Below are 20865 nucleotides of genomic sequence, written 5' to 3' on the forward strand. Positions count from 1 at the left end.
TATATGGACAGAATGCCTTTATTTTATTTGTTTATTTTTATGCGATGCTGAAGATAGAACCCACTGCCTCACCCATGCTAGGCCAGCGCCCTGCCACTGAGCTACAGCCTCAGCCCCGGCCGGCTCTTTGTACGTTAATTCCTACCGAGAAACTGCAATCTTAAACTTTAATGAGATCGTGCCTTCTATTCAGAGATAACATTTTTAATTTAAAACGTAATCATAGTAGCTGGTTTGTACACAGGCATAGCCTGTGCGCCGTCAGGGCCCAACTATCCGGACTCGGTAGCTCGGTCTGGGAGTGAGCCGAGGAACCTGCCCTTCCAGTAGACATCCTTCAAGCGATCAGGTGGCTTGGCCAATCCCGGCGGTGCGGTCGCCGTTCGCGGCGCGGGCGGCCTCCGGCCGGGGAGGGCGCTGTGCCGGCGGCGCGGGGGGCGGGCTGGGGCGGAGCGCCGGGCGCCGGAGGCTCGGGCTCCGGCTCGGGCTCCGGACCCTGCACCTGTGACTCGGCCACGTTCGCGCTCCGTCCTCCCGGCGCCGCAGCCCCATGGCCCCGTCCCGGCTGCAGCTCGGCCTCCGTGCCGCCTACTCGGGCATCAGCTCGGTGGCCGGCTTCTCCATCTTCCTGGTCTGGACGGTGGTCTACAGACAGCCAGGAACTGCGGCTATGGGGGGTCTCGCAGGTATCCCGGGGCGCGCGGGGGGCGCGGGCCCGGACTCGGGGCGGGGCGGGCGCTGTCAGCTGCTGTGCGCGGCTCCTCGAGGGCAGCCCCTGCAACAGGAGCTGGCGGGGTGTTTACCCAAAAGCTGAGGTTGGTAGCGCAGGCCCCGTGCGGCCCGGGCTCCTGGGCATCTCTGATGCCTCGGGGACCCGATGTCCGCCGAGCCCGGAGCAATCCGGGGGTACCAACGGCCGACCCCTGCCGATGGCGCGATCTTGCCGCGCCACCCGGATTATCACGATCCTGCACCCTACCCGCCAGCTCTCCTCCCAGTTGCCCCAAGACAGCGTCCTCTACGCGCCCCGCTTTGCTGGCCACCGCTGACCGAGAAGATCCCTGGCCCCGCAGCACACACACACTCATTCTGGAAGATCCTCGCTCCTCTAGCGCCCCTTATAATTGAGAAAGGAAGAGGGCTGGCGAGAGACGGAAGGTTCCTGGGGAAGCTCTGCTTCTTTCCAGTGTGAATCCCCAACCCACCTGAGCCCCAACTCAGTGGAGAGCAACAGTACTGTTCTAGGATCTAATGCTAATTGGACATTTTCTTTCCACCCACATTGGTGCCTCTTTGCCACCGATGTGTTGTGGTTCCTCCGCCAAAGTCTGCCAAACCCCTGCAGACCCCACTTTTTGTGTCTCAGACTATCAATGTGCTGGTAGCAGCCCTGTGCTCAGCACTGCTCTGTACTTAACTATCCAACTTTGGGCACGAGATTTAATCTCTCAGTGTCTCAGAGTTGGTGTGAAAATGGAAAATATTATTTTTATTTGCTATCAATTTTTGATGCTTTCTTTGTGTCCGGCATTGTGTTAAGCAATTCGCCTCCATCATTACATCTAATCTTTTTATCGGCTCTGTAATGTAGGCTTAGTGTTATACCCATTTTACAGATGAGAAAACCGAGGCTTAGAGTAAATATCTTTTAAAATATTTTTTGAATATTGATAGACCTTTATGTTTTTCATTTATTTATGTGTGGTGCTAAGAATTGAACCCAGTACCTCACACATGCTAGGCAAGGGCTTTACCACTGAGCCACAACCTTAGCCTCAGAGTAAATATCTTGACTGGGGTTATAGCAGTTACATGAAATAATATGTGTGGGAAAAGGACTTTGGGAAAATGTACACACAAAGATGATACTTTTACATATGATGATCTTATTTCATTATGAAAACCCTCTGCCAAAAGTCCTTAAATGGAATAACTAAAAAAATAATTTACTCACTGCCATTGAACTTTCACTGAGTGCCATCCTTGGATAGAGAAAGAACATGCCTTATATGAGGGACATATGTGGCCAGGGCCTAGACCATGGCAAGCAAGGCAATGGGGTCACCAGGGCCAGTGAATTCCCTGGCTGAATTCCTCACATGCCTACCTGGATACCCTACCTAAGGGCTCCTATCCCTCAGTTATCCTCCCTCCCTTCTCCCACCCCCTCCCCATGTTTCCTATTGGCCCTGATGATCTCTCCTTTAGAAGGCTCTGCCAGCCCCCATAGCTGTCATCGCAGAGACCTAAGATAAGTAGAATGTCTGGCAGGAGGGAGGCCCATTCCAGGGATTCAAGCTGGGTGTGTTGAGAGTTTGGCCTGTGAAAGTGGAGGTGAGCCCTATCTAACCAGGTGACCTTGGAATGTCAATGCCTCCTGGGCCTCAGTTTCCTCATATGAAAGGAGTGGGAGGAGATGGAACTGAAATACATATCTGACTCCCCTCTAGGTCTAAAATGGGACGGTGCTACTGTCCACTCCCTGATGCCTTCATCTCCCAGCTGTGGAAAAGGCTCTGTCTTATATGCCAGGGAGTCGCCCATGGTTTCCTTCTGACCCAATCTCCTCTCTCTTCCTCCTCCCAGGCTTCGCTGAGCCTCAGAGGCAGCCAGGTGTGGAGCTGCCTTCAGGGGAAGATGGCAGGGCAGCAGTCAGCTGGAGTGGGCTCCATCTCCCTGGCAGTCTGAACTTTGGCAACCAAAGGCAGCCATGGAGAAGCCAAAACCACTTGATGGCAGCTGCAGTGGATGATGGGGGCGGGAGGGGCACACCTTCCCCACCCTGAGTGGACTTGAGAGGTCTGCAGCTAGCCAGTCTTCCTCTTTTGGGCTGAAGTGTCAGCGGGTTTCTGACTTGATGCACTCCACTTCTGACTTGATGTTTTGTGGCTCAAAAGTTGCTGAGTCACTGGAGAGCAGTCCCAGAGTGCTCTGTCCTGTGTTGGGCCAGGCTCTGGGTCATTCTTCTCCCTAGGGCAGGGAGGGAGAACTGGAGTGCACAAACACAGGCCCTGACCCAGGCCACGTTCTGCTTGTCTGTGTCTACCTGTGACTTCCCTTGATGTCTCCTGGCTCCTCATTTCTAGCCCTGCAGCTGGGGATATTTTCACTGACCATCCCTGTGAGCCCAGGGGCCAGGCAGGAGCAATGGTGAGGTCTCGCATGGGCTTGCACCCAGGTGGGGTTGGGGATTTATCCCAAATCTTCCCTAATTTGTGCAGACAAGGCTCTCTGTGGTCCCAGAGTATCCTAGAGAAGCGTGCAGGGTGGAGGGACCATTGCCTCCTGCCTAAGAGGGGACCAGGGAGGGACACTATCATTTCAGTACCACTCAGGGAGATTTGATGGGGATAGTCTCTCTTCAAGAAGGGTGGTAAGACTGGGTGCAGTAGCACACGCCTGTAATCCCAGTGGCTCAGAAGGCTGAGGCAGGAGGATCATGAGTTCAAAGCCAGCCTCAGCCATAGCGAGGTGCTAAGCAACTCACTGAGACCCTGTCTCTAAATAAAATACAAAATAGAACTGGGGATGTGGCTCAGTGGTCGAGTGCCCTGAGTTCAATCCCTGGTATCAAAAAGAAAAAAAGAAGGGTGGTGAGAGCCAGTGTGGGTGGGGACAGGCCTGCCTCCAGACTCAGCGTGTGCTTATCTTGTGAAGGGTCCACATGCAGGGCTGGAGCAGGGTTGAGGGGAAGTGGCAGGTGGTTAAAGCTGTATATGCTCATTAACAAAGAGCACCCAAAACAACTTCTCCCTTTTCTTCCTGCTCTCAGCCCTTTTTGGTATATGAGAGGATAGGACTTTGGGGGGGACTGCTGGGTCATGGTCAGTGGACTAAGAGATGGCATCCTCACAGTCCCTACTTCAGCATTTTCTAACCCAGAAATTGCTGAGTCACAGAGGAGTTTCTCTGACCTCCTTATTTCCTCCTTAAGCTGACTTCCAGAATTTTCTAGTGGGAAAGGGTATTATAGCCCATCTATTGCCTACATGGCATGAGGAGAGATGGTATGTGGGCCTGTCACAGACAGGCACCCATCTGACAGTTGTTGAATGTGCTTAGTGACAATAAGCCTCATTCCTAGGACCCTTAAAGAAACCAAATAGCTCCCCCAAATGAGGCCTATGTGTGTCTGCGTGAGGAGCTGGAGAGACTCCCAGGATAGATAGCTGCCAGAAATCCAATTCATGTAGGATAAAGCCAAAGCCATGGATTACTATTCTGTCCACCACAGGCTGTTCCAGCCTCCCATACAGGCAGGAATGGAGAACTTCTGGTCCTGGGCCTTCCTGATCTCAGGGGTGGACAAGACTGCATTCCAGGTCCCCAATCCCAGGGAAGGTTGAGGGTAGACAAGGGCGGCGATGAAATTTTATGGAGTCAACAGAGTGGGAGGGGAAGCTTCAAAGTAGGTGGGGCTCCGCCCTCCTAGAGTGGAACCTTGGGGCCCTCGGTTATCCAAACTGGCAGGACCTCAAAGTTTACCCGTTTTTTGGAAGTGGAAACACCAGGGCTCTGGGGCACTACAGCACCAGGCCTCCCAGGTTTCTTGGCTTGCAGTTTCATGGGGTTTTGTCCCTCTTAAGGCTACCCAAAATTTGACAGACAGCTGAATGGTTTATCACAGCATAGCTCCAGAATAGCTAGCTTTGCCCTGCCTTTCTCTTTAACTTAAAAAAAATCGTGAAATATTTCAGGCACATAAAAAGGGATAGATCGTTTAATGAACACCATCACACTTACCACCCAGCCTAAGAAATGAAGTAGCATCTAAAGATAATCACTTTCCCAATCAGATACCTGACTTTCCTATGCACATGTGAGACTTCTGTGCATGAAATGTGTACTGCTCCCCTGTTTGAAAGGTCTCCTGCCTCAGCAAACTCCCTCAGCTAGCCTGCTGAGTGCTTGGCAGCTGGTTCTCTGTCTTCCCTTGCTAGGACCCCATGGCCCTGCTCCAGACGCTTGCCAGTGGACTTGATATTTGTTCCATTCTTTGGGCTGTGCCAGCAGGCACTGCCTGGTACAGAGGCTTTCGTGTGTTCTATTGTATTGGCTGAGTAGCAGATGACCTCCTTGAGGGAAAGTGGGAGGACATCCAGGCCAGAGGGAGAGCCCAGGATAGCTCTGGGGTGTTGGGCCTGCCTTTTGCTGCAAACTGGAAGGAAAGAGACCTAGCCAACATCAGGAAGATCATTTGGGTGGTAGATGGCCCTGGGAGCCTCCTGGAGGGGCTTCTATATCCTCCAGGACCAATGTAGAAAGTTCGAGAAGAGCCCTGCTGTCCAATAGCTCTGCTACAGGTCCTGAGCCTTGGTGATCAAGCCAGGAAGAGCATGGGGGTTAGGGACTGCTGCCCCAGCTCAGTGGCCTCAGGGCAGATAGTGGGAAATGCCCAGAAAGCAGGCTACCACAGTTCTCAAACTTTTGGGGATCCCTTTATGTAAAACTCTTGAAGTAAAACTCCAAGCAAACTTTCTGTGCATACTGTCTATTCATATGTATATGCCTATTAGAAATTAAAGCAATGTTTTTACGTATTTTAAAGTCATATTAAAAGCATTTTGGGGAACGATGCTCATGTTTGAAAAAAAGAGGCATGGCATTGTTTTATATTTTCACAAATCTCTTTACTGCCTGGCTTCATAGAAAGCAGCAAGAGTTTCACATACTTCTGCTTTAAAGTTGTGATGTCTATAGTCCAGGGAAGACTCCACAGTCTTAAGGAGGTGAAAGCACAAAGAACTGTCCTCTCTGTATTATGCAAATAAGCCTGGCCTAGTGAACCCAAAGGATCCTAGGATCCTGGAGTCGCTGGGCTGGAGCAGGGTGAGGAGAGGGGGCTGCAACACGTGGGCAGGTGGGCAGGTCCTTCTGACAGAGTCTTTCCCCAGGTGTGCTGGCGCTATGGGTCCTGGTGATGCACATAATGTACATGCAGGATTACTGGAGGACCTGGCTCAAGGGGCTGCGTGGCTTCTTCTTTGTGGGCATTCTCTTCTCCACCGTCTCCATTGCTGCCTTCTGCACCTTCCTCACATTGGCCATCACCCGGCACCAGAGTAAGCCCCCCCCCCAGGGAGAACCCGGTGGGAGATGGGTGGAGAAAGCCTAGGAGTAGACCCTGGGATTCCAATCTTGGTTCCACAACTTATGTCCAAGGGACTGGGCAAATCACTGAATCCCCATGCCAGCATTTTCTTATGGGAGAGTGAAAGTCCCCACCCAAGGCAGACCGCAGTGAAGTGTTGCGCACAGAACAGGGGTCATGTCAGTATCCTCCAGGATGAATTATTGGTACCATTCTCTGCCCATCTCTGGGAGGGGTGCGCCCTCTGGTGGCTGTAACAGGAAGTGGAAGTGGCCAGAGGCCTCTCCCCATGCCCCTGTATAAGCAGTTGCACAAGCAGTTGCAAGTGGCCTGGGGTACATAAATGTTACAAAAGCTGAGTGGCTGATACAGACCTGTGACTGGCCAGCCCTGACCTTTCCTCATCTCCATGACTTCCTGCCTGCAAACCCTGGAGAACTCTCAAGACCCCCAGCCCACTTCACTCTTTCTATAGGACTGGAGTGGTAAGAGGGTACAGGGGTGTTTAGTGGGAAGGGTGACCAGCTGGGAAGTGGAGGGTAGGCCTCTAGAGTCACCTAGTCATCATGGACTCCTCTCCCCTGCAGGCCTCACAGATCCTACCAGCTACTACCTCTCCTGCGTCTGGAGCTTCATTTCCTTCAAGTGGGCCTTCCTGCTCAGCCTCTACGCCCACCGCTACAGGGCCGACTTTGCTGACATCAGCATCCTCAGTGATTTCTGACCCAGGGATTGAGGTCACTGTGGCCCATGGGCCCTCAGGACCTGGACTTAGCCTTTGAGGCATCAGGAGGCCCTGCCCCCACCCCCTGGGGACCCCAGAACTGTGGCAGAAGATACATGGCAGTACGAGTACAGCTTCCCAGGAAGCTGTCTGATCCCCTTTGGGGGACACCTGGGTGCAGTGGAAAGGGGTCCTGCCTTGTTGCTCATCAGCCTGGCTGGAGAGCAGCTTTAGACCTTTTCAAATGGCTCTATTTTCTTAGCATTTGGTGAACAATCTTTGTAAGTAGGGCCAAGGCAACAAAGTCAAAGGGTCAAGGGGTAGAACAGCGAGGCCTTGACCTATGCCTGGTGCCAGGGGCTAGGGGCAGGTGGCTTGGTCCCTGCTGCCCCAGGCCCTCTCCCTGAGGCTGGGTGAGAACCTGATGAGGTCACATCAAGCGGGAAATCTCTAGTGGAAACCTCTAGCTTCCCACCCCAGCACCCCAACCTGTTATTCCCCAAGGGTCAGGTAGCTAAAGTCATCAGTCACAGGAAAGTGACTTTTGGCTCTTTCTCCAAAGCCTGGGGAATTGAGTGGAGAGTTGTGTCCCTCCTCCCACCCTTCCACCCAGATCTGGTCTCCTGAAAGTGCACTAGGGCCAGACGGCCATTCTCCCCTCTGCCCCGTCACGTGTACACTTATACACAACCCAGAGCAGAACTGTTGGAACTAAGGATGCCATACCACCAGAAGGGTATTGGGAAGGGGGCAACACGGTGCAGGCTGCAAAGAGCCCTAGACCTTGTGATTCCACCTGCTCCTCATTGCACCAGACCAGCCCAGCCATGAGACCTTCTCCAATTCCAACCCCTCTCACTGCCCTTCAACTAGAGCTTTTATCTTTTTAAATCTCCCTCCTGAAGGACAACCTCTGCTTTTCTGCCCATACACTGGCCCAAGGGCTCATCACCCTGGGAGGGAAGGGGCTGTTACATGTGTCTTTTTATATTAGGTTGTCATTTTGCACGTGTCTCCTCTTTCTCCATACCCCCAGCTCTTTGCCTTATCTGTGTCACTGTCACTTTAGCGGAAATACAGCAGCCATTTATATCACAGTCTCTGCTTGGTTCTTGGGAGGTGATCTTGGGGATGGTGAAAGTTCTCTAGCTGAGTAAACCATTTCCTTAAATTGTGCTCTGGAAAGCAAGGGATGGGGTCAGCATCTCTCACTCTGGTCCCTCAGGGCACAGGGAATCCACCAGCTGTTTTCCTCCCCAGTTCTCCCAGCATGCCCAGCCAGGGAAAGGAAGCTTAAGGCACAGCCTCAGCAGCCCCGTCAGGGACCAGTGTCCACTCCCAAGCCAGGGCAGGTGGGAAAGGGTTGAGCACGTCTTCCCTCCACCACTGCCAGGCTTCTCAGGGCTCAGGGCCAGGCTGGGAAGAATGGCAGACTCAAAGCCAGGAAGGCAGGCTCTGGCGCCTCCCTCTGCTTACACTGGATGGCTTGTCCTGGCCTGTTGCCTTGCCCATTCTTTCTTCTCATCTCATGTATGCTAAAGAAGTCAGGGCACATTAGAGCAGGAAGGAACCAGAAACAATGCTACTTGTGGAGCCTTGTACTAATAGAGGCCTCAGGTGATATGACAGCTAAGCTCCCACATGGGACTTAAGCCTGGGTGTGTCTGCTTCAGGACCCTTTAGGGGTGCCCTGGCTAGCTAGGTCTGAGCAGACCCCCTCTTCCCCCTTCCTAGTTCCTGGATCCATGTTTCCACCCAGGGCTACTTCCTCTTTCTCACCCCGAGGTGGAGAAGGCAGGGGCAGCTAGGGGGTGTTCAGAGGGCTTCTTCCTGCAGGACAGTGGCCGAGTAAGGGCAAAGGGCTGGAAAGAAGGCTGAGCCCAGCCCAACCTTGCCCCTTCTTGGCCTGAATTAGATGCCCATTTTGCTTTACAGCCATATACCATGTGCTTATCCACTGATGGCCACTAGTCACCTCCAAGAGCCCTCTCAAAGGTACTTTAAAGCAAATAGAACATTTATTGTTCAGATTTTTTCTTTTTTTTTTTTTTTTTTTCTTTTTTACAAAAACATGCAGACATACACAAGGTAGGGTGGGTCCTGGGGAAGGCACGCACACATGCACACGCACGCGCGCGCGCACACACACACACACACACACACGCTCGCTCACTCACACATACACAAATACTTTCCTTCTTGGCCCCAGGCAGGGACCCCCTTGAAGACTTTGCCAGGGCAGTCTGTGTCCAGTCTCCCACCCTCTTCCCCCTCAGCCAGGCTAGTTCTTTCTACATGGGGCAGGAGTCAGAGCTGGGGCAGGAGAAATAGGCTCATGGAGGGGGCCAGTGACTGAGGGATCCCTGGGGGTTGTGTTGTGCTTCTGAGGGGAGATGGAGGTTTGGCACCATTGGATCAGGAAGCACAGGACTCTGAGAGCACCTGTATACTCAGGGCACTGAGATGGTTGGTGTAAGATGGCCTCTGGCAGAGACAGTGACCAAATGGACAGTCTGCAGGTGACTGCTCTCAGAGAGCTTCCAGAGGAGCTTTCAGTGCCCAGTGGTGCAGGGAAGCTTCCAGAGGCATAGGAGGAAGTAGGTGAGAGAGAGAACTCCCCCTGCATTCAAAGATAGGGGTCTCCTTGCCACCCACCTCCAGCCCACAGAACCTAGGAAGGGCCACCCTGGCTGAGGTCAAGTTCACATTTCTGCATGGAGCCTGGGGCTGTGTGCAAAGTCTGGTGTCTGGAGAGCCAAGAATAGTGGTTAAAGGCAGGCCCACTTGCGCCAGTCCTCCTCTGTGCAGTCCTGAGGGATGGAGGCCACAGCTGGTGGCCCAGACACAAGAGGGCTGGATTCCATTCTTGAGAGCCCTGCTGGGGCCTGGTGCACAGCCTCCTTTCAGGGTCTTCTCTGGTCCCCTGTGGTAATCACCAAAGCAGTTCTCAAGCCTCGATCTTCTCAAGCCTTGGGCCTTCTCAAGCACCCATCTGGTAACCGTCAAGGCAGGCTGTTCTCTGGCCCCCACAACCTGCCCACAGGATCTAAAAAGACCCAGGAATAGGGCTCGTGGCAGAGGTTAGGAAAGCCACATCCAAAGGGAAGGGTAGGTGCGCCGATGTGTTCCAAAGTCTTAGAGAGTCATAGGTTCTTCCTCTTCCACCAGCTGCTCTGAGGGCCTGAGGGAGGGACAGGGGCTTCAGGCATAGCCTTAGCAGAGCTCCCCTCACAACCCTGGTAGCTGGGCAGCTGTGGGAGGTTTTGGGGTCTTCAGTTGGGAGGACCTGAGTGGGTGGAGAGACTATGGGCCCAGGACCAGGGGTCTGGCATTACCTGTCTTCTGTCAGGATGCCCACAGAGAGGGATGCCAGTGCGGTCACAGCTTCTACTTCTTCTGCATCAGCCCCTGGCACTCTGGGCACCCAAGAATCTGGACAGGAGGCCAGGCGCTGCATGCAGCCCCAGTATTTACCTGGGACAAGAAGCCAGGTCAGAAAGGTTGAGGGAAAGTCTCTCCAACCTGCATCCCAGATCAGACATGATGCTGGTGTCTCAGGCCCAGAACCCAATCATGAGTGTGTCCTCAGCTTGGTGTTGGCTCTCCTCCTGACCCCCGCCCTCAACACACCCTCCCCAGCTCTGAAGGGTGAGCAGAGCAGGGTGGCTATGAGGGATCCTGGCAGGTGCCCAAACCTTTCTCCCACCCACACCATTTCCCATAGGTGTGGGGATCCTGAGGTAACCAGAAGGTCCTCTTACGACTCCATGGGGTCTATATCAATTATCTCACACATCCCCGAGCCCTAGCCTCCTAGAGCGCAGGCTCTCACTCATACTGTCCCCCTGCCAGTGCTCAGCCCCACCCCCAGGATAAGGGAGTGTGGACCTGGGAACATGGCAACCCCATCTGGACCACAGGAATGCTCATCCTGCTCACCACTGTAAGCAACAATGGACATGGAACAGTCTAGCACATAACCTGGCCCTCGGGAGGGCTCCACAAAGGGTCAGCCGTGTCTGCGCTGTTTTATATGACTCTTTGACCAAGTCCTTAATGTGCAAAGTCTATTTTATTCATTTTTTATCCCTAGCATAGATCATGAAGTGCTCAACAGATGTTGTGTTGAAGCTGAAACTTTAAAGTGCTTTCCAAATACGGGGGTTATTCTAAAATCCCTGCTCCAAGCAGGCAGAGCTGCCAAAAACCCTATGGCCAGAACTGAAGGGGAGAGATGGGAACCAGCCTTTCAGCAAGTAAGGCCTGAGTGCTGCTGTCAGCTGGCCCTGGCACAGGGCTGTAGCAAGAGATGGGAGGCCAGTCCCTTCCTTGAGGAGGTTGTTATCTAGTGGTCCCTGCTGGGTCCATCTGGAGGGCTAATGGGGGGCTGCCCACCAACACTGCTGGGTGATTCATAGGAATCTCTGGGGTCCTGGCGACTAGGGTCATTGGAATCCTTGGGATCCTTTTCCCTTGGGTGGGGGGGGGGGGGTCTCTGAGCTTCTCCCAGGTTTGGGAGCAGCAGGTATTCCGTCACACACTCACTGTGCACCCGGATCACGGCTTCCAGAGAGCGGATTGCATTAAGGTTGGGTTTCTGTTTCCAGCCGTCTTCTGAAAGGGGATCCACCTACAGAAAACAGTCCATCAGTCACCAGTCCCTCAGGGACTCACAGGCCCAGCTGTCTCTCCAGAAGCCCCGGCCTTCTGGACATAAACAGGTATGTACTGCTGACTCTGCCCAGGTCAGGAGACACTGACCTGACTTGGAAGGAGGTATCTACTGTGCCTACCTTATTCCCCTGCCCTATCTCATCCTGTCTGCTTACTCTTGAGAGCAGGTCTATGAGAGATGGCTCACTGGCCTCAGAGAAGCATGAACAGAGGCAGCCTTGGGGCAGGGGCAGGGGGCAGCTCACCTTGTTGCCTAGAAGAGCAGCCACACAGGCCTCGGAAGCATCACAGATGGCTGTGAGGTCATGGCCACCCTCCAAGGCCAGCACCACTGCACCTCCTGCCAAGTTCATCAGTTGCTGCGTCATGTATCCAAAACCTAGATGGTTGTTTGAGTGGGGAGAACAGGAGGGAACAGGGGTGGAGGGGAGGTGGACCCACTTTCTGTGTCTACTATTTCTCTGCTTGCTTCGGCCCTTATAAATAATGACTCAAAGGCAAAGTACTTTCACTTGGAATTCCACGTACAGACCATCAGTGTGCCTCATGCAAGGCTCAGAGTGGTTAGAGACTTGCACAAGGCCCCATGGCAGTAAGTCACAGGACCAGGGCTCAAACCTGGGGCATGGACTCCAGTCTGAGCCTTTTTCACTGGGTTGCATCACCTCTCTCTGTCCCCAGGGCCTATGGCCCATCAGGCTGCGTGGGTGCCCTCTGTTGCAGGACATTTCTCCTCCCCATCCTCCCTCCGGAGGAGCTTCCAGCCCTGCCAGGAAACCAGAGAGTTGGGGCAGAGAGTTCTTTGGCTGAACTTCCATCTGTGAGATGTAAGTCTCCAGGGTCAAGGCCTCCCTGGTAAACTGGCCTGGTCCTGAGAAGGGATCAGGGCTGTGCTAGGCTGGGAGATCCCAGCAAATTCCAGGGCCAGCAGCCATACTCCAGTCTTCACACTCAGCCCTGGACTGGCCACTGCCACCTTCCCCTTTAGATGTGGGCAGTGCATCCCCAACCCCCCCACAGCCTGGCTCTCATCCCCTACACACTGTGCTGGCTGGGGCCCCCTTACATTTGGCAGAAACATGGTAGCCACCCAGTGGGGCTGGGTGACCCTCGGCAGCATCAAACCCAGCAGACACCAGGACCAGGTCTGGAGAGAACTCTCGGGCGATGGGCATCACGACTATCCTGTGAGGTTGTAAGGAGAAGAGGGTCCTGGCAGACAGCACAGGGAAGCCAAGGCCAAGGCTGAGGCCCTGCCTATGCCAGGTCTCAACTGCCAACTGTGCTGGGGACATCCTGCTTTCAGGATTCCAAGACGCGCAATCTCCTAGCAGGATTTAACAGATCTCTCTGATCTCCTTGACCTTGGCTGGCCACCACATCCCTGTCATACACAGCCTGAAAACTCAGTCACAAAGGGAACTTAGCTAGCAAGAGGCAGAAAGGAACCAAGCATAGGGCACCAGGTGGAAGAAAGCATAGTGTGGGTGTGTGAGAACCTTTAGGGGACAATGGTCAGGGCCACAAGGAAGGGACTACCTCACAGCCATCTGAGCAGGGCTCTAGTCACTAAGCATTAGGGACTAAAATGCTCAGCACTGTGGATGAGTTAACCACACCCCACTATTTGCCACCAGAGAGCTGAACTGGCCAACTAGACCCACAGGTCCTGGGCCACTGCATTCCCCATATCCTTTCTCCTGGAAGACTCCCAACAGCTACCTCCCTCTAGTTCTGATGCAACTTTGGGGTTTGTTTTGGTGTTCTTAAACGCCCTGGGCACAGATGCCAGGAAGCCCACCCAGGGCTCCTGTGGAATTAGCTCTCATGGAGAGTTATCTCCAAAGTGTCTGGAGATCTACTTCCAAGATTGCTTTTCCTGAAGGGAGTGCAGGGGCCCAGAGTGAAAGAGGTACGGACTCCTGAACAGAGCCTGAAGCCCTTCTACCTAGAGTGGTTTTCTGAGGTAGTTCCTTCAATACGGCCATCTCCTATTTTATCCTTTTTCATAGTTTTTCTCCTCTCATGCTCAATGCTCGCCTCTTTCAGGCAGCCTTCTTTGCCTGAATATAGTGGCTCTACTCACTAAACTCTGACCATCTCCCAACACTCAGCTCAACATTGGTTCCTGGTAGTGTGTGACTTTATAAAGCACTCTTGGACTTTCTCGTTGTATGTGTCTCATCTTTCCATTGGAGCTAGCCTACGATGTTTAGTAATGGAGGAAGGACAGGCAGACTTGCTAGCTGCTCAACTCCAACCTGGTGCTGGAGAAGAAGGGGCAGGACAGGGTGGCCTTGCTAGGCTGGGCCTCCTCTAGGTTCCCAGAGTATTTACCTGAAGGCAGCCAGGTACTCAGGATCCCCTATGGGGGGTTCCAGGCCTCCAGCCCAGGCCACGTTGACGTTGAAACCCTCACCACTTCCAGCCCCCACCTGGGAAACAGTAAACAAGAGAGATGTGAGGAGAGCAGAGGACCAGAAGAGGAATCCCAGGATGCTCGTGCTGCAGGAAGAGCTCGTTGAGACTCTTCACTTCCAGATGGCAAAACTGAGGAATGGAGAGGTTAAGCAATCTGCCCAGGAACACACAGCACCTATGACAGGGACAGGGGAAGGGCAGGAGGAGAGTCCTGATGTGTTTACCTCTTCCACAGCCCCACTGCCTGGGAAGAAGTTGCCGTCATCATGGCGATGCAGGGAGATGTAGAGTACACTGGGATCCTGGTAGAAGGTTTTCTGGGTGCCGTTGCCATGGTGAACATCCTGTGCAGGGTGGTAGGGATTAGGAAGATCCAAAAGCAGAGAGAGGGAGGTCAGGATGCATTGGAAGGATTTTAAGGTTGGTGACCATTCTGAAGGTCAGGACCCTAGACTGTGGGTCAGGAAACTAGGGTTCCTAGATCTACATGGTCGAGTAGCCCAATTACTCTACTGAACCTCATCTCTTCATACAGAGATACCTTCTCTGGGTATACATATATGAGTCATAGATAAATCATTTCTCTCTACCTATCTGCCTATCAATTTATCAACTGATCTAGATACCTAGATCTCAAGACAGCTAGCTAGAATAGGCCAGACCACATGAGAGAGGAAGTGTGTGGAGATGAAACAGTAGCAGGTAGAAGGAAAAGCACAGGATCATGCTCACTGCCAGTCCTTCTACTGCGTCTTGCACAAGTCTGTGATCAGAAACCAAGCTTAGTGACAGAGGGTCAGGTACATGAGCCCAGTCCCATCCCTCTATGAAGAGCTGGGCCCTGCACTGGACTCACGGGACCATACATGGGTTCAGGTGTGCAAAGTTCCTCCACTATTCTCAACTTCTGCTTCCACAGCTGCCAGTGCAGAAGAAACGTTGCTTAGTTGTTAAATGCATGTATTCTAGAGCTAACAGACGTGGGTTCAAATCTCAGCCTCACACATCATGAGGACAGTGACTGTGCAAGTTGCTTCATCTCTCTGTGCTCACTTTCCTCATCTGTGAAATGGGTTATGGTCAGGATCAGATGTAAAACTGTCAGTGTCTGGATGGGATTAGTGAGATACTGATGTTCTCTGATGCCGTTATCACTACAGATAGGGAAAATGCTGAAATTATTAGATCTGCCAAAAGAAGCCAACAGAGGGCAAAAGACAACCCTGAAATGAGAGCTCCTACCCACTGTTGGAGTTTGTATGGGAGTTCCAACTGCTCTGTGATTTGGGTGCTATCTTCACCCAAACTTTGCACAAGAGAAAACTGAGGCTCAAGGAGGCTTAATGCAGGACCAAGACACCAGGCTTAGGGCTCAGGGCTCCTTCTGTGGGCCCTGGGATCTGCAGATTCGAGGAGCCAGGACATACCCAGTCTACAATGAGGATCTTGCTGGCCTTGCCCTGTTGTTGCAGCTGCCGGCAGGCAATAGCCACTGAGTTGAAGAAGCAGAAGCCCCTGAGAAAAGCAGAGAGGGTCCTGTCAGCCCATTCATTACCCATGCTGGCACCTCTCCAGTCCCCTGTCCCTAAGCCCCTAGTGTGGCCCAGCCTATAAAAAGGCTCTGAGGGCCTATCCCCACCTCACCCCATCCAGGCCTCTCCCAGGCCTTACATGGCTGTAGAATGATCTGCATGGTGTCCTGGGGGCCGCACCACAGCAAAACCATTCTGGAAAGGGAAAGAGCACTTGTCAATCAAACAGCCAGTCCTTGACTCATATATGTGTGAACTACCCCTGGGTCCCAACCTCCTCCTCTGAGAAGCTGCCACAGTGCAACAGCTGCCAACATGTCTGACCATGTCCTGGCTATTGCTGATGTGACCCAGGCCTTGGCACCCATGCTGAGTGTCCTCTCCTTTTAGGCTGAACTTGAACAGAGAACGCCTCCCTCGTGTGTCCTGGTTGTAATCACTTGGCAGTGACAGCTACTGAGTGTTATGAAAAAATTACACACCTGGCCCTATGTTAAACACTTCATATGTGAGGATGGATTTTTATCCTCCCACAGTTGCCACAGGATAAACATCACCACCTCCAGTTCATGGATGAGGAAGAATTCAGAGCTTAGGTAAGTTAGGTAACATGTCCCAAGAGGCCTGGTTGTAAATGGTGGAACCAGTGCTCATTGCAAAGCTTGGTCAAGGAGATCTGACACTGAGGACACTGTGAGCACCTTGGGCTATAAGGTCCTACATGGCAGCACATGGCAGCAGGTCCAGCACAGCACCAACAGCTCTACAGTCCCTTGGCCCTGGACAAAAGCAATGGGCCAATGCATGAGGCCCAGAGATGGCCTGCAACTTACCTTACTTACTTACAGTGAGTCTTAAATGGTCCTGGATAATCAGGACCCTGTGTCTCTAAGAAACCAAAGGTCCAGGGGCACAATGCTTTGACTCCCCAAGTAACATAAATCTCAGGTTCAAATCTCACCCTGCTCCTCAGAGCCCTTGATTTCACCTCCCAAACCTTGTGGTGATATTCGAGAGGTTGGGGGATTGGGATCTGCATGCCACTGCCCCATCCTCTGCCTCTTCCACAGTTTATCAGCCTTCAACCAAATCCTCCTACCTTTAACTCACGGGAAGCCACTTTGAAGGCGAGGTCAGTGACACTGCCAGAGGCCCAGCGGGCTGCATTAGAGGAATGCAGCTCGTTCCAGATGGTGTCAGTATCCACCTGTGGGGACCAGAGTCAGGGCCCGCATCATCCAAGGCTTCCCACAGGAGCCAGCACCCAGCGGGGTGGGACCCATCCCATGGCCAGGACCCCAGGGGCAGGGAGCTGGGCAGACGGCGCTGCCTCCCCAGTGCCCCACCGCCCAAAGGCAAGGCCTCCTGTGTCCCCCAATCCCAGCAAGACTTCTCCTTCCCAGCATAAGTCCCAGCACCAGCCTATTTGCAGCCAGCATTCTGCTGGCAGCATCACGCCTGCCTCCCCGGTCAGGGGAGGGGGCATGGCGTTACCTGGGCGGGATTGGGGTTTGGGCCGGGAGGGGGTTTTAAGCCCCAGCTGACTCTGCTCAGGCCCTGCGGGACGGTCGGAGCTGGAGGGGCCGTCTGCACCACTGTCTTCCACTCAGGGCCCCTAGCCCAGGCTGGGAGGCCCCCCAAACCCAGTCCCTGGGCCTCAAGGCTAGGGAGGGGCCGGGGGGCATGATGGGGAGATGGGGAGGGCGAGGCGGACCAAGAGAGGCGAGGAAGGCAGAGAGAGTCGCAAGAGGCTGGAGAGAGAGAGAGAGAGAAGGACAGAAAGGGAGAGGAGGGAGGAGAAAACAGAAGCAACAACAGTTGGAAAAACCAGAAAGTGGCAAGAAATGGGGAGTTGTGAACAGGGCACTGACTGGCTCCCAAACAGCCCCCCACTACAGCTCCCATTTTCCCTGAACTTAACCTCCATCCCCTGCCTTCACACACCATGTTTGATACCACCACAGGGAGAGCCTTGCCAGAGTGGGCAGGAAGCCCCCAACAGGTGAGGAGTGAAGAAGCAAAGCTGGGGGCAGGGGAGGGCTGTGTCCTGTGGGGAAATGCCTGGATCTCCAAGGACACAGGGAGCACCACCTCAGCCCCACATTAGGCAGCCCAAGGTCTGGGGACCAGGCCGAGGCCACTGTGACTGCTGACAGGCCCACTGTAGGGCAGGCAAAGCAGCCCGGGGGCTGGCGTGGAATGGCCCATGCCCAGTCACTGGGGTCTTAATGAGCGGGACGATCCTAACCCCAATTTTGGCCCTGCTCTTTGAGCCTCAGTTAATATCTACCAAACACCTTCTAAATAGGTGAAGGCAATGGACTCCACATTCAGGGATTCTGATGGACCCAGGATACACCCATCCACAGGGAAGTTCCAGCCAGCAGAGGGGCATCATGGGAAAGTCCCTGGGCCACCAGGTCTGGTAGAACCACAAGAACAGGCCGGTGGGGACTGGGCCTGGGAAAACCAAAGGGAGGAGAGCTGAGAACCCTAAGCAATGCCCACTGGAGACCTCTAGGCACACTTACCCCAACCCCACCACAGGGCAGCATCACAAACATCCGCTGTGCCAGGAGCCCTGTGGGGAGAGGCCCAGCCCATGTGAGTGTGGATGCTCTCAGCCTCTGGTCTGGCCGGGAGCAGGGAGGCCCCAGGAAGAGGCCTGGGCGGATGTGGAGAGAGAGAAACAGTATAGGGAGAGGAGGAGTTGGGCAGCAGAGGGATAGGGGCAGTAAGCTCCAATGGGGATGTCCAGGAGCCTGGAGGGGCCGCCTGGCAGGGCTGAGAAAAGAGCAGGGAGTGGGTAAGATGGGCAAGCTCAGAGATCCGGGGCCAAGCACCATCCCTCTCCTACCTTCCAGCTTCCCATTGTCCAGTTTAAGGCGGCTGAGTGGGTTGGTGCCATACAGGAGGACATGTCGCTCGGAGTGGACCGACTGCAGTTCCTCCAAGGAGGCCTTCCGGCCCCGGAGACACTGAGGAAGAGCCCACAGAGCTCCTAAGCCTTTGCCCACCCCTTCATTTCCATGGCTCCCCTCTCATCTCTCACCCTTTTTCCCTCCGATTACCTTTACCTCCTTGGGTTCTGAGACCCCAACCCAGCCTCCTCACCTCACACTGGCTCCGGAGGCCCCGCTCCTGCAGCCGGGACCAGATGCTCTGGATGCGGCCAGCGTGCTCAGGGTGCCTGCTGTTATCTCCACAGGAGCACTGGTGCTTCAGCATGACTGAGTCATAGACCAGCCCTGCCGGGAGCAGGGTTCAGAGCAGGGATGCCAGAGAGCACCCCACCTCCTCAACAGTGACTACAGCTAGTGCCCACAGGGACCCACCTAGAGTCCGGCAAAGCACATGCCCCTCACCCCATACAGACCAGTATTCCTCATCCTGCCCCCTGCTGAGCCCGAACCCCACACTCCCATATGCACAGTGCCGGGGCAACTGGACAGCCTGATGTACACATCAGCACAGTGCTAGCCAACATGCTGCCATGGGGCCACTGCCTCCCCACATGGTCCATGAGGGCATGGTCCATGCCCTCAAGTGCTCAGAGCCTAAACAGCCCAGCCTGACACCAGGCATTTCCTTCTGGGCATCACGAACCCAGAGGTTACCAAGGGGGAATGAAAGGAGAAAGAATTCCTAGGAAAGCCCCAAACTGGGAGCTGGGAACTCCACAATAACAATAACACAGGGCCACGTCATACAATGAACGCAACTCTAGAGAGTGACTATAGTCAGCTCAGTCAGCTTTCCCAAATGAGGATCAAAAATATTCAGAAAAAAAAAAAAAAAAATCATAGGTATTGAACATGTATAGACATTTTTTCCTTGTCATTATTCCTTAAACAATACATTATATAACTATTTGCACTGCATTTACATTATACTAGACATTATAAATACTCTAAAGATGATTTACAGTATATTGGGAAGGACTGGGGATATAGCTCAGTGGTAGAACATTTGCCCAGTATGCACGGGGCCCTGGGGTTCAATCCACAGCACCACACACACACAAAATATAAAGAAAAAAGAAAAGTAAGTGTAAGGATGTGCATAGGTCATACAAAAATCATACACCATTTTATATAAAGGTCATGAGTTTCTGTGGACTTTGGTATCCTTGGGGGGTGGGTGGTAGGGTCCTGGAACGAATCAACAGGGACTAAAGGACTGTTTCAGACTGTCCCAGGGGAAGTTTCTAGAGGTCCTGTACACTACTGTGGCAGGGTCAGTATCTGCATATCTTGGGACACCACAGACCTTCAAAATGCTCAGACTATTTGACCAGGAATGCCACTCCTTAAAAGTGACCCTCAGAAAATAGTCCCAGGCATTAGTAAACACTTTTGCATAAGAAAGTTAAAATGAGGAATAATGAATAACAACCTAAACATCCAACCAATAAGAAATAAAATAAAAATAAAACACTGATGAAATAAAAGAATCTCAGTTCTAAAGGTTAATTATATCAAAGAGAGTTTATGATACATTAACTTAATAAAGGGGGATGTAAAACCTAGTTAATGTGTTTATGGCATCTACACAGGTCCATCTAGATAGAACATAACCTACACTGAAACACAGCAGAAGGGTGACTTCTGGGTGGTGAAATACTGGTTAGTGACTTTTATTATTATGCCTTTATATATTTTTCAAAATTTCTGAAATGCTTTTGAGCTCTTTTTAGAAGCAAAACAACAGTAATAAATATCATTTTTAAAAAAGATAGACATGGTGGCAGGGGATGTAAATTCTTATGCTGGCCAGCTTGTTACATGACCAGAGGCTTATTACCTTAGATTCCCTGAGCTTTGGTGTCCATACCTGTCAAACAATAACTACCTATTCACCTGCTTCATGGGGTACTGTGAGGGTCCAGTTAAGACTAGGAAAGCACTCTGAAGCCTCTAAAAATGTCCCAAGTGCCACCTTGTACAGACATGGACTCTTGTCCCAGGCCCTTCCTTCTGCCCCCCACTCTAATCCTGGCTTACCTGTGGTGAAGGGCAGGGTCCTGGGGGGAGCCTCTGAGCTCGTGAGGACTCGGGCCTGACAGGTGGGCTCTGGGGTTGGTAGAGAGGCAGGTGCAGCTGGGGAAGACTGAGTCCTAGACAAGGGCCGGTGTCTGCCCTGGGCCAGAGGAAGCAGCATAGAGTCCCCCATGCTTCCCCGGGAAAGCCGCCCAGCCAGTCGCTGCTGTTCCCAGAGCAACACCTGAGAGAAACAGGGGCCTCAGTCTCTAGTTTCTCAGAATCTGTTCCATCTTCTCCTAACCAAAGTCTTGAGAACTTCCAGGTAGAACCTTTTCCTGAAGAGATTCCAGGATGGCATTTAGTCCTACTTCCCACCTGGGCTTTGCCTTTGACTCTCTGAGACTCCTGCCCCCAGCAGGTCCCTTGAAGACACACACCCCA

General features: G+C 53.0%; 2 protein-coding genes across 8 annotated transcripts in view; one reads left to right on the forward strand and one right to left on the reverse strand.

The window, feature by feature from the left end:
* The first annotated feature begins 425 nt into the window (after positions 1-425).
* Positions 426-7912, forward strand: SLC48A1 (solute carrier family 48 member 1). The gene is made up of 3 exons (XM_079139652.1): positions 426-686; positions 5895-6062; positions 6679-7912. Exons 1-3 carry the CDS (start codon positions 551-553, stop codon positions 6813-6815), a joined length of 441 nt encoding a protein of 146 aa, XP_078995778.1. The 5' UTR covers positions 426-550; the 3' UTR covers positions 6816-7912.
* Positions 7913-8811: 899 nt separating this feature from the next.
* HDAC7 (histone deacetylase 7) overlaps positions 8812-20865 on the reverse strand; it is a 35782-nt gene continuing 23728 nt past the window's right edge. For all 7 annotated transcript variants that reach the window (XM_079139506.1, XM_079139508.1, XM_079139503.1 and 4 more), the window contains 14 exons: positions 20446-20665; positions 18557-18690; positions 18300-18420; positions 17974-18023; positions 16542-16649; positions 15582-15637; positions 15338-15425; positions 14135-14254; positions 13827-13924; positions 12556-12674; positions 11735-11868; positions 11361-11445; positions 10151-10289; positions 8812-9996 (listed from right to left, as the gene is read on the reverse strand). In XM_079139506.1, the coding sequence (XP_078995632.1) occupies positions 9951-9996; positions 10151-10289; positions 11361-11445; positions 11735-11868; positions 12556-12674; positions 13827-13924; positions 14135-14254; positions 15338-15425; positions 15582-15637; positions 16542-16649; positions 17974-18023; positions 18300-18420; positions 18557-18690; positions 20446-20665 (1518 nt within the window). In that variant the 3' untranslated portion in view covers positions 8812-9950. The remainder of the gene's footprint in view (positions 9997-10150; positions 10290-11360; positions 11446-11734; positions 11869-12555; positions 12675-13826; positions 13925-14134; positions 14255-15337; positions 15426-15581; positions 15638-16541; positions 16650-17973; positions 18024-18299; positions 18421-18556; positions 18691-20445; positions 20666-20865) is intronic.

This window comes from Sciurus vulgaris (genome assembly GCF_902686455.1).
Source record: "Sciurus vulgaris genome assembly, chromosome: 5".
Lineage (NCBI taxonomy): Eukaryota > Metazoa > Chordata > Mammalia > Rodentia > Sciuridae > Sciurus > Sciurus vulgaris.